Consider the following 12,729-nt stretch of genomic DNA (forward strand, 5'->3'; position numbering starts at 1 on the left):
TTAAAACTTCTGCTTTCTCATAATCAGAACTTATTTTATCAGTCCAGATAAGACCTGTGATGTGACTATGCTTAGTTTACATTTTATTCATTCTTCTATTTTGCCTGTACATTTCTGATGTCTTGGTACCTTTATTTATCCACCCACAGTATTTCCTCTAACTCTCTTTGTTTTTGTTTTTTTAATAATTCTTTGTGCGACTGCCTTACTTCTTTTATACTTTGTTAGATCTTTACTATTCATTGTGTTTTTTGCTTTTTATAGGCTTCATTCCTTTCTATAATTGCCAGTTTGCAGTCCTCTTTCCACCATGGAAGTGAGTTTTTAGTTTTGGGGTACTTCAATATCTTAGGTATAGCTACTGTAGCTGTTGCTATTAATCTCTTTTTTATGTTGCCATTGAAATTCTCTATGTCATCATATACAATGAACATTCACAAATTCAGTACACTTACTTGTGAATAGCAAAGTCTCTAAAGTGCCACAAGTACTCCTTTTCTTTTTTCAGATACAGACTAACACGGCTGCTACTCTGTTACTTGTAAATAGTGTCTAATTAGCTTTCTTAAAATTCCAGGTGGGTAATTTTCTATTACCTTCAACCTTACCTTGGCCTTGAAAAGTAGTAAGGATAGGGATTTATTTTTCCTTATATATTTTTTTCCTTATATATTTCTCAACTGCATCCACTTACAATGTCTGTTGTTATAATTCCAAGGTCTAAGCAAGGAAAACTATCATCTGCTGCATTAAATCTAGTTGGGGTGCCACAGTTTAAAACCATTAAACGGTTTTCATCAATTAACTTTTCTAAGAATGTGCCATTGTTATTAGTTGTCTTACTGCCCCACAATTTATTATGATTATTTAGGTCACTGTATGGTCTTTTAGCACTCTTCACTATTTCCTGTAACTCCAGGGTTTCTAATTTCCTATATGGGCTATATATATTATAATTCCTTAAAGAAAGATTTCTCCTCTGCACTGTTTTGAAGACTTAAATTTGACTCAAATTGGTGCACAGAACTTGTGCCCACACTTTCCACATGGGTGAATTTTACCTAGTGAGCAGATCTACTGAGTAATCAGGTGCCATTTTTCTGGGGCAGGGTGGAGCAGGGGTGGGAAGAAGGGGGTCTTGGGAGCAGGGGTGGAATGGGGGCAGGGTCTGGGGCTGAGTGGGGGTTGAGCACCCTCGAGGAAAAATAGAAGCTGGTTTGGGGGTCCACGAAAAATCGTAAATCAAAATGGGGATCTTCTGTTTGCTAAAGTCTGAGAAGGAGAAACCAAGGGAGCACAATATTTCAAGAAGAAGAGCATGACTGATGGCATCAAAAGTGGGTGACAGGTCAAGTAGGATGAGGCTGGAGTACTGGTTCTCAGATTTGGCTCAGAAGAAGTCACCAGAGACTTTGGCAAGAGCGGTTTCAGTGGAATGCAAGTGCCAGAAGCCAGATTGGAGAGGCTCTAGAATGGAATTAAAGGAAAGTAACTCGAGAGGGAAAAGAGCCAGAGGAGAGCAAGATGTTAAGGAGAAGAGTAAAGGAGGGGATGAGAGTGGGCATGAGGAGATCAGGGGATAGAATCAGGTCACTGAGACAAGTGGAGAGGTTAGAGGAGGATAGCAGATGAGAAACTTCCTCAACTGTGACAGGGGAGGAGGAGGAGAAGAGCACTGTAGAAGAGGAAGTGAGAGGAAAAGGCAAGATGTGAGGAGAGGAAGGTCACATCTTTTGTGAGTATTCTCTTGGAAGAAATCAGTGAGATTCTGCGCAGAGAGAGAAGTGAAGACAAGAAAAAAAGGGGGAGGGGGTTTTGAGGAATGTGTCAAAGGTGGCAAAAAGGCCGCTGTGATTGCAGGTGTGGGATTCAATTAAGTTGGAGTAGTAAAATGATTTAGTTAGGAAGATGGCAGAACTGAAGGAGGAGAAAACAAATGTATAGTGTAGGAACTCAGCCTGGTCACAGGATTTCCAATAGAGATGCTCTGCAGTGTAAGAGCAGGAATGGAACAAGCAGAGGTAGGGTGTGAGCCAAGGCTGGGGGTTCCCAGGGTGGACCGTGCAATGGGAGAGAGGGGCAAAAGGATCAAAGGCAGAGGAGAATGAAACACGGAGAGAATCAACAACCATATCAACAGAAGAAAGGGCTGAGAGCACATGAGAAGTAATCAGTGCTGATGGACTGGAAGTCAAGGAAAGGCCGAGAGGACAGGGAATGAGTGGGACTGGTGGGCTCTAGGAAAGAGACCACATGGTGGTCGGAGAGCGAACTCAACAACAGAGAGGTTAGAGAGAGAGCAGTGCTCACAAAATTCAATGCCTAATTTTGGGCTGCAGGGAGGTGCCTATCTCTGCTAGGCTGTTTAGGGGCCTAAGTTGTTTCTTTTGAGAATTACTTGTGTGTTTGCCTCACTCCCCACAACATAACTTTAGGAGGAGGTGTTACTCATCTTATCAATCTTAACACAGTGGTTAGCGCACTCCCATGGGATATGGGAGACCCAGGTTCAATTCCCCCTTGTACCTGATGGGGAGAAAAGAAGTAGGATTTGAACAGGGATCTCGTAAGAGAGTGCACTTACCACTGAGCTATAGACTAGTCTGATTGCGGGGGGAGATCCACCCTCAGTCTCTTCTATTGAAGTTGTTCCACTTTGGCTAAAGAATTACAGCCACTGGATCAAAGAGGACAATGACTCTACAGCCTAGTGGTTAGGGCATCCACTGAGCAGGTGGGAGACCAGGAGCTAGTCTCCTTCCCCAATGACTAATTATTTGTACACAGTGGAACAGCTTCAACAGGGAAGACTGAGGGAATCCTCTGAATATTCTATAGCAGGGGTGGGTTTTAAGCCGGTCCCGTGAGCTGCAACACCCTCAGCTCAGCCCCGCTCCGGCCAGGGCACTGGGTCGGGGGCTGTACACATGGCTTGACACTGCTCCGGCCGGGGTGTTGGGTCGGGGCCACACCACGCGGCTCAGCCCCGCTCCGGTGCTTCAGCCGGGGCACTGGTTCGGGGCCGCACCATACTGCTCGGCCCTGCTCCGGCCTGGGAGCTGTGTCAGGGGCCATACAAGTGGCTCAGCCCCGCTCTGGCTGTGGTGCTGGGTCGGGGGCCGTATATGAGGCTCAGCCCCGCTTCAGCCAGGGCACTGGGTCGGTGCCATACCACGTGGCTCGACCCTGCTCTGGCTGGGACACCGGGTCGGGGGCCGTACACTACATGCTGGTTGGCCCCACTCTGGCCGGGGCGCTGGGTCTGGGCCCCACCACGCAGCTCAGCCCCGCTCCACTGCTCCAGCCAGGGCACTGGGTCAGAACCGCACCACGCAGCTTGGTCCCGCTCCAACCGGGGAGCTGTGTCGGGAGCCGCACCACGCTTAAGGTAAGCACCGCTCGGAGCCTGCACCCCTGAGCCTCTCCCCACTCCCCAACCCGCTGTCCCAGCCCTGATCCCCCTCCCGCTCGCCAAACCCCTTGATCCCAGTCCGGATCACCCTCCTACACCCCAAACTCCTCATCCCCAGCCCCACTCCAGAGCCCGCACCCCCTCCCGCACTCCAACCCCAATTTTGTGAGCATTCATGGCCTGCCATACAATTTCTATTCCCCAATGTGGCCCTTGAGCCAAAAAGTTTGCCCACCCTAGTATAGACTCTGTGTGTGTGTGTATATACATATATATATATATATATATATATATATATATAAGCACTATTAAAGAACTTACGTTTTTTAGTGGATCAATATCAAAATGTACCCCTGATAATTACTTAATACATTATAGAAAAATAGAGCCAGAAGCAGGCACGCTAACCAAATGCCTGTTAAGAGGCCACTAAAAAGAACTTTATATTGCTGTGACAAAGTGGGGTTATATTCATCTTGGAATGTTGCATGTGAGTCTTACTATCCTATACTAATACTGTGTGTACCTTAGTTTCCCTGTGTCCTGCACCAATACATAGGTGGTGGGAATTGGGTGTGTGATTTTTGCTGAGGCCCTCAGGGCAGGTGAGGCTGCCCAGCTGTTTGCACCTATGTAACCTGAGACCCAAGAGGGGGTATGGGACCAGGTGACACTTTTTGCCCGGGAAGTGAGACAAAGAGAAGGAGGAGGAGCATCAAGGAGGGTGTTGGAGGTCGGGTAGCTGGAAGTAGGCCACCTGCGTGGGGGGACTGGAAGAGGGGGAATCCAGGGTGTCTGGACTTGGCTGAAAGTCACTGATGTCTGTAATAGCAAGCTCTGTTCTATGATGTGTTCCTGTTGACCAATAAACCTTCTGTTTTACCGGCTGGCTGAGAGTCACATCTGACTGCGGAGTTGGGGTGCAGGGCCCTCTGGCTTCCCCGGGAGCCCCACCTGTGCGGACTTGCTGCAGGAATCACACAGTGTGAAAAGGGGATGCTGAATGTTCCAAGGTCAGACCCAGGAAGGTCGAAGCTGTGTAAACTTCTTGCCCTGGAGACAGTATACTCAGAGAGATGAGGCATGCTCCCCCAGAGTCCTGACTGGCTACTTATGGAGTAGTTCCAGACCATTGCCTGGTGACTCTGTGACAATTGCCACCTCTGATTTTTTTGCCTGGGGGGCACGGGGCTGGGGGTCTTTAGGGTCCCTGGAGTTTGAGAATTGAAAACAGACTCACTTGCAGATTATTCCAAAATCTAAGGCATGGGTTATTTTTTTAAATTGATGTGTATGGTCTGTAAATACTTTGAGCCATAACTATTTCTATTTACACTGCATGCAATTTTTCAATTTATTTGTTGTTAAATGCATTTTACAACAACTATTGTGGCAAATAATTGATTTCACAATGATTCATTGTGACAGAGTGTGTGGTTTTAATATATAATTGCAAGGTAAATCACCTAGGGAGAAATTGACAGAGATAGCATTGTCTTACATCTAGTTAATTCAAGGCTTCATTGGCTGAACTATAAACAAGGACTCAGGTACAGCCTGTCTCCTGCATCTTGGTAAAACCATAGAAAGGAGCAGCTGTCCTGCATGTGAGTGCTGATAGCTTACAACAAACAAGAAAATCAGCTGGGACAATGGAGATTGGACAAATGACAATGGCTGGATGACAGGTTTCAGAGTAACAGCCGTGTTAGTCTGTATTCGCAAAAAGAAAAGGAGTACTTGTGGCACCTTAGAGACTAACCAATTTATTTGAGCTGGATGAAGACAGAAAGTGCCTACTCAAGACTTAAAGGAGCAGATAGAGACTGTTTGAGGATCTTGAGAGTGGAGCTGGCCAGGAAGCAGAGTTGGGGAAACAGTGGAGCCTGTTAAACAATCACATCTGCTTGGTTTGAAACTTTATACTTCCAAGAAAGAGCTTTAAATAGTATTCAAGCTTCTTCCACCAGGTGCTCAAGTCTTTTCAGGCTTCCAGGCTACTGCAGTTTCACAACTAAAACTTTGAGAAGCAGGCAAAGGAAGTTGGAGCACTGGTTCAAGCTTTCTCTAATGGGTGTGCCAAGTCTGAAACAGAGAAGATCATCTCCTCAGTCCCACACACAGACTAGCCTCTCTCTCCAGCCCCTTCACAAATGCGTCTGCAGTCCCCACAGCTCCATATGCAAAATTTTTTAAACCCAAACAATTCCTATAGAAAAAAGTTTGTTAAATTAGAGTTAAGGTTGAGTGTGTGTGTTTCCTCACAACAATGCAAATACTGAAAAGCAAAGAAATTGTAAGTTAAGGCAGAATTCACACAACTAATACCAGTCTCCAAGTGTTAGTCCACTACCGCTCTTCCTCACCAACACAAACACACTCAATTTCAGTTCAAAGGCACTATCACCTTCAATTACAGTTGACCAGAGAACAATTCTGTTTCGCGGCAACTTGCTGAGATGTTGAAATTACTTTTTGTTCTGAATTGGCATGAAAGCAAAACCTTTCAAACATCAAGGGAGAGTGCATGGGTCGGGCACTGGCCTGTGGTGGGGGAGACGCCAGCTTCAAGTCTCTGCTCCCCCTGATTCACAGCAGAGTTTTTATCCCAGATCACTCTGAATCTGGCAGAGCAGGAACTTGAACCTGCGTCTCCTACACCACAGGCCAATGCTCGAACCACCAGACTCTAGAATACTGTATCAGACTCACTTTCCCCTGCCTCAAAAAACTTCCTACCTTTTCAACGAAGACTTCATCAAAACTGGAATATCTCAGTGAAAACAGTGTATTTTGATGAATTTTGTTAGTCTTGGTTTTCTCTGTTGTTGCATACTTCTTGTTTTGCTCTCTTGACACTTCCTGTTTTGCTCTCCTGATCCAATCCACTTCCCTCCTGCACAGGGACTCTGAGGACACCAGAACTGTCCTCACCATTTCTTTTCTCATCAGAGGAAGCACATCACGAAAATGAATGGGGTAAGCAGTGTATTGGTGAAGTGTATTAATATACCAATGAAACAATTGATTTGGAAGTGGGAGTTCTATGAAGCACTGGACAAATTGTCATGACCTTGGGACTGATTGGCTAATAAGAGTTATTTGTGATGATGTGATGTTTCATAGACTGTGTTGTCACTGGATATCCTGCTGAAGTTTTTGTACGGAGTTCTGTGGACTATTCCAGAAGATTATCACCACCTCTTATAGTTCAGTTATAATTTTATTAAGCTCATTAGCCACCATATTTCCAGGAACTCAATGAACAATATTACAAGGAGTACAGCACTAATTTGAATGCTAGAAAGAATGCTGACATTTCGTTGGCTCTTAGTAATATTGCTAAAGTGCAAGAAAAACAACGAATACACTATGCTAGAAGAAAGACTTGTAAATATGGGAAAACAACATTCAAGATTAGGGACCGTGTTATGTAAATGGTGGAGTCTTTTTAACTTGAAGTCTTTAAACCATGATTTGAGGACTTCAGTAACTCAGCCAGTAGTTAGCGTCTATTACAGGAGTGGGCGGGTGAGGTTCTGTGGCCTGCAACGTGCAGGAGGTCAGATTAGATGATCACGAGGGACCCTTCTGACCTTAAAGTCTATGAGTTATTTTTCAGCTGTTCTCCAGACTCCTTCAAACACATCTGTCATTTTGAGACTTGCATTTGGATTTTTTATCCTTCTGCTGTTTATGGTATTTTGCTATGCATTCATCGTCAAAACCTTGGTGAAAGCTCAGAATTCCAAAAGAAACAAAGCAATATGTCTGATTATATTAATTGTCATTGTTTTCCTGGTTTGTCAAGTACCATATAACATGGTTCTTCTTGTGACTGCCATAAATATGGGTAAATTAAATAAACAGTGTGATAGTGAAAAGCAAATAGTCTTTGCAAAGTACATTACAGAAGCCCTGGCCTTCTTCCATTGTTGTTTGAACCCAGTGCTCTGCACATTTATTGGGGTGAAATTTAGAAGTTACTTTGTGAATACGATGAGGGATCTGTGGTGCCTGAGATACAAAAAATACAAGACTAAGAGTTTAAGGGTAGGTTTCAGAGTAACAGCCGTGTTAGTCTGTCTTTGCAAAAAGAAAAGGAGTACTTGTGGCACCTTAGAGACTAGCCAATTTATTTGAGCATAAGCTCATCCGATGAAGTGAGCTGTAGCTCACGAAAGCTTATGCTCAAATAAATTGGTTAGTCTCTAAGGTGCCACTAGTACTCCTTTTCTGTTTGTTATGGGAGCTCATAAAATTGTAACAGCGGTCAGAAGAGAATTAGAGAAGAAGTCCCACCCCTTCATAAATGGGATTGGTAGGAGAATATTCTAGACAGGAGCTTGGAATCTTGGAGGGAATGATTTTGGTTCTGAAGTGTAGCAAGCAAGCAATTTCAGTCTGAAATGGAGGGTGGGGGGCAAAGTGTAGAAAGGAGCAAAAGCAGCTGCTTTGCTTCAATCTCTACAAGCACAGCTCCTTTGCAGAACAGCTGAAATGTGGGGAAGTGGCTAGCTAGATCCCGACAGGTGTCTGGGGAATAGTTCCTGCATGTGGACTGTTCCCTTCTCAGATCAGTATAAGTTCTGGCTTTGGCAGAGTAACTACCCTTGCATGATTCTAACTGGCTGCAGAAGGGGGAAGCAGACTGAAGCCAGCAAAGTGCCTGCCAGTGGCAGCATGACAGGGCCAAGAGCTGTGCTGCTGGTGCTGCTGGAGTACTGAGGGAGAGCACAGATGGGACATGCAACACGGAGACTGTTCACGTTGGAGCAATTTATCGACGTTTGTAAAGTAGTTTGAGATTTTCAGATATAAATGTTGTCTATTTTTTTCTGACTTCAAATTTGGAAATTAGACATGGCTTTTATTGTTGATTAACTGTAAATTATACAAACATGATACAAATATATATCGATGTTTGTAAAGTAGCTTGAGATTTTCAGATATAAATGTTAGATCTATTTTTTTCATAAGAACGGCCATACTGGGTCAGACCAAAGGTCCATCTAGCCCAGTATCCTGTCTTCCGACAGTGGCCAGTGCCAGGTGCCACAGAGAGAATGAACAGAACAGGTAATCAAGTGATTCATCCCCTGTCGCTCATTTCCAGCTTCTGGCAAACAGAGGGTAGGGACACCATTCCTGCCCATTCTGGCTAATAGCCATTGATGGACCTGTCCTCCATGAACTTACCTAGTTCTTTTTTTTTAACCCTGTTATGGTCTTGGCCTTCACACCATCCTCTGGCAAGGAGTTCCACAGGTTGACCGTGCACTGTGTGAAAAAATACTTCCTTTTATTTGTTTTAAACCTGCTGCATATTAATTTCATTTGGTGACCCCTAGTTCTTGTGTTATGAGAAGTAGTAAACAACACTTCCTTATCTACTTTGTCTACACCAGTCATGATTTTATAGACACCAGTCTGATTTTTCTGACACTCTCTTCAAATTTCGAAATTAGATATGGCTTTTATTGTTAATTAACTGTAAATTATACAAACATGATACAAAAATACATATATATTAATACATATATTTACTCATATATAGCAAAGCATTCGTACTAGTAGACATTCCAGCAAATAAAACTTTGATAACTGATTGGCAGAAAAATAATACAGTTCTGTCTTCATTATCCTAACGTTAAATAGCTGAAACAGGGTCACTTGATTACATTGAAAATGCCTTATTCATCTTAAAAACTTTATTATAGAGCCTATTCAATGTTTTTTCCTTCCCTCATCATTAGATACAAGATTTTGAAGTGTGTTTTGCGGTTTATAGTAGAAAATATCATTTAAAATATGTCTAATATTACTTCTATGATTTTTGCAAATGAACCTGCAACTGTAACAAATTTCCTAGGTAGCGTTTGAAAAACCTGTATAAATAAGATATACTTCTTATTCTGTATATATTAAAAAAGATAAACTCCTTGTCAATGTTCCCTCTAATTTTTTACATCCACCTGTGGAATTAATTTTGTTATGTGCACCAATATGGAGGTGATGTGTAGCGGGAGTGGGGCCGAGGGGTTTGGGGTGCCGGAGGGGGATCAGGGCCAGAGGGTTGGGGTGTAGAGGGGATGAGGGCTCTGGCTGGGGGAGTGGGCTCTGTGGTGGGGCCAGGGATGAGTGCTTTGCAGTACAGGCTGCTCCAGGGCTGCAGTGGGAAGAGAGGACTCGCCCCAGCAGCCCGGGGACAGGGGAGAAGAGCCTCTTGCTGACCGTGGCAGCTCCAGGGGAGAAAGAAAAGCACCTTTCACCAGCCGCGGCAGCTCCAGGGCCGGGGGAGAGGCGCCCCTTGCCAGCTGTGGCAGCTCCGGGGCCAGGGCAGAGGCCCCTCCCGCCCCCGCGCGGCCCTTGATAGAGGGAACTTAGCTCCTTATTGAATGCTGTGTGCTTTTCTTCACACAAATCCCATGATGGTTTGTATATTATTAAATTGTGGCGTGTGACTGATGATTTTGAAATGGTAGAAGACCTGAGGAAGCACTCACAATCCTGGCACCACGTTTTGTCCCTGTGACCCATGTGCAGAGAACCTCCACATCTGGATCTGCTCCAGTCAGTATGGAGGTGAGGTGGGGTGGGAATGAGGGGTGGACAGACTTTGACACTGTCCCCTGGCCACAGAGGACAGGACTGGGGATCTGCAAGCAACAAGGCAGTAGGAATGCAAAGACTGAGCAGACACACAGTATCCCTTCCCTAGCCTCTCCCTTCCTTTTAAAACAGCTCTGAAGGCAGTTGCTGGAAGGAGAAACTTTGCTGCCAGTGAGTCTGAGTGAATGGGGAGGGTCCTGGAGTAGGTGTGTAGACACAGAACCTCCATGCAGATGAAGCTGAGCTCCTCAGGATCACCAAAATCTGCACAGATCTCAAGGGATCCTGCAGGGTTTGTGTGCTTATCCTGTGTGAGTGTGTTTAAATTCTACCCCCTCAACAGAAACATTTGGAAGAAACTTTTTTGGGGTTTCCTGCCTGTGGGAATGATCTAGAGCCTAGTGATTAGCATATTAGAAGCTGAAGGCATCACTAAACAGAGTACACAAAATCTATAGAACTCAATGCTATATTCCTTGCCAGACAGCTAAATAAATGGATCATAGTTTGTTTCAAAGACATCTTTACACAGTAGTCAAGGGGAAGTAACAAAAATGCATACTTAGGTGCTTGATAAGCAGCATACAAACTGCAAGCCACACAGAAGTCACAGTGCCATTATCACACATGTATCTTCATCATTATAAAAACATAAGAATGCCAATACTGAGTCAGAGCAGAGGTCCCTCTAGCCCACTATCCTGTCTTTCAGAGGGAATGAACAGAACTGGGAAATTGTGGAGTGATCCATCGGTCCTCCAGTCCCTGCTTCTGGCAGTCAGAGGTTTTGGGACACCTGGAGCATGGGGTTGTGTCCCTGACCATCTTGGCTAACAGCCATTGATGGTCCTATCCTCCATGAACTTATCTAATTCTTTTTTTGAACCCAGTTTGGCCTTCACATCATCCTCTGGCAATAAGTTCGAAAGATAGACTGTGTGTTTTGTGAAAAAATGTTGCCTTATGTTTATTTTAAACCTGCTGCCTAATAATTTCATGAGGTGACCCCCGATTCTTGTGTTATATAAAGGGGTATATAACACTTCCCTATTCACTTTTTCCACACCATTCATGATTTTATAGACCTCTATCCTATCCCCCCTCAGTTATCTTTCCTAAGTCCCAGGCTTTTTAATCACTCCTTGTATGGAACACGAGTCCAACACCCCTAATCAGATTTGTCGTCTTTCTCTGTACCTTTTCTAACACATCATTTCTAAGATGGGGAAACCAGAACAGCACTTAGTATTGAAGGTGTGGCCATACCCTGGATTTATATAGTGGCATTATGATATTTTCTGTCTCATTAGCTATTCCTTTCTTAATGGTTCCTAACATTCTGACTCCTGCTACACACTGAGCAGATGTTTCCAGAAAATTATCCATGATGACTCCAGGGTCTCTTTCTTGAATGGTAACAGTGAATTTACAACTCATCATTTTGTATGTATTGTTAGGATTATGTTTTCCAATGTGCATTACTTTTCACTTGTCAACAGTGAATTTCATCTGCCATTTTGTTGCTCAGTCACCCAGTTTTGTGAGATGCCTTTGTATGTCTTCAGTCAGCTTTGGACTTAACTATGCTGAGTAATTTAGTATCATCTGCAAACTTCATCACCTCTCTATTTAGTCCTTTTCCAGATCATTTATGAATAACTTGAATAGCATGAGTCCTAGTACATATCCTGGGGGAACTCCACTACTGAGCACTTTCCATTCTGAAAACAGACCATTTATTCCTATATTTTGTTTCCTACCTTTTAACCAGATACTGATGCATGAGAGGTCCTTCCCCCTTAATTCATGATTAAGGCTACGTTTTAGTCATGGGTATTTTTAGTAAAAGTCATGTTCAGGTCACAGGCAGTAAACAAAAATGTACAGCCCTTGACTACCTGTCCATGACTTGTACTATACACCACTGACTAAATCTTGTGGGGGGAGAGGGCGGCAGCCGGAGGGCACCATGGGTGCTCAGGAGTGGCCTGGGACCCCGCTAGTACCGGAGGGCGGGGGACAGGCCACCACTGATGCTGGGGGGCGAAGGGGTTGGCAGGGCGGGCAGGCTCCCTACCCAGCTCCTCACGGCTCCCCGGAAGTGGCACCAGGTCCCTTCCTCAGCTCCTAGCTCTGTGCGCTGGCCCCCACCCCAAGCGCCGGCTCCACAGCTCCCATTGGCTGGGAACCAGGGCCAATGGGAGCTGCAGGGGCAGTGTCTGCAGGCAGAGGCAGGGGTCTGCTAGGAGCTGAGGGAGGGGGATGTCACCGCTTCCGGGGAGCCTCCCAAAGTAAGCACCGCCCAGAGCCTGCCTCATCCCCACCTGCGCCCCAACCCGCAGCCCTGAGCCCCCTTCTACATGCACCCAAAATCCTGCTGCTGGGGCAGGGGGAGGCAAAGGGGCCGGTGGCCCAAGACTGCCTCAGCAGCGTCTGGTGTGGCTGGCCCAGGGGCTGACTGAACTCCTCAGGTGTCTCTGTGACCTGCGTGACAAATTCGTAGTCTTACCCATGACTGCTTATTCTGTTTAAGAGCCTTTGGTGTTGGACCTTGTCAAAAGCTTTCTGAAAGTCCAAGTACACTATAGCACAGGGAGGGCAAACTACGGCCCACGAGCTGGATCCGGCCCATCAGGGCTTTGAATCTGGCATGCGGGATTGCCAGCCCCATGGCGCTGTGGGCCTAAGGCAGGCACCCTGCCTGC

The 12,729-nt window shown here is 45.2% G+C and overlaps 1 protein-coding gene across 2 annotated transcripts in view; it reads right to left on the reverse strand.

Moving 5' to 3' along the window:
- Nucleotides 1-6,215, reverse strand: part of RNASET2 (ribonuclease T2) — a 51,219-nt gene extending 45,004 nt beyond the window's left edge. The window contains exon 1 of one of the 2 annotated variants that reach the window (XM_077813327.1): nt 6,152-6,186. In XM_077813327.1, the coding sequence (XP_077669453.1) occupies nt 6,152-6,171 (20 nt within the window). In that variant the 5' untranslated portion in view covers nt 6,172-6,186. Of the gene's footprint in view, nt 1-6,151 lie in introns of both variants that reach the window. The other variant, XM_077813328.1, reaches the window with a different exon arrangement.
- Between the last annotated feature and the right edge of the window lie 6,514 nt (nt 6,216-12,729).

Source organism: Eretmochelys imbricata, chromosome 3 (genome assembly GCF_965152235.1).
Source record: "Eretmochelys imbricata isolate rEreImb1 chromosome 3, rEreImb1.hap1, whole genome shotgun sequence".
Lineage (NCBI taxonomy): Eukaryota > Metazoa > Chordata > Testudines > Cheloniidae > Eretmochelys > Eretmochelys imbricata.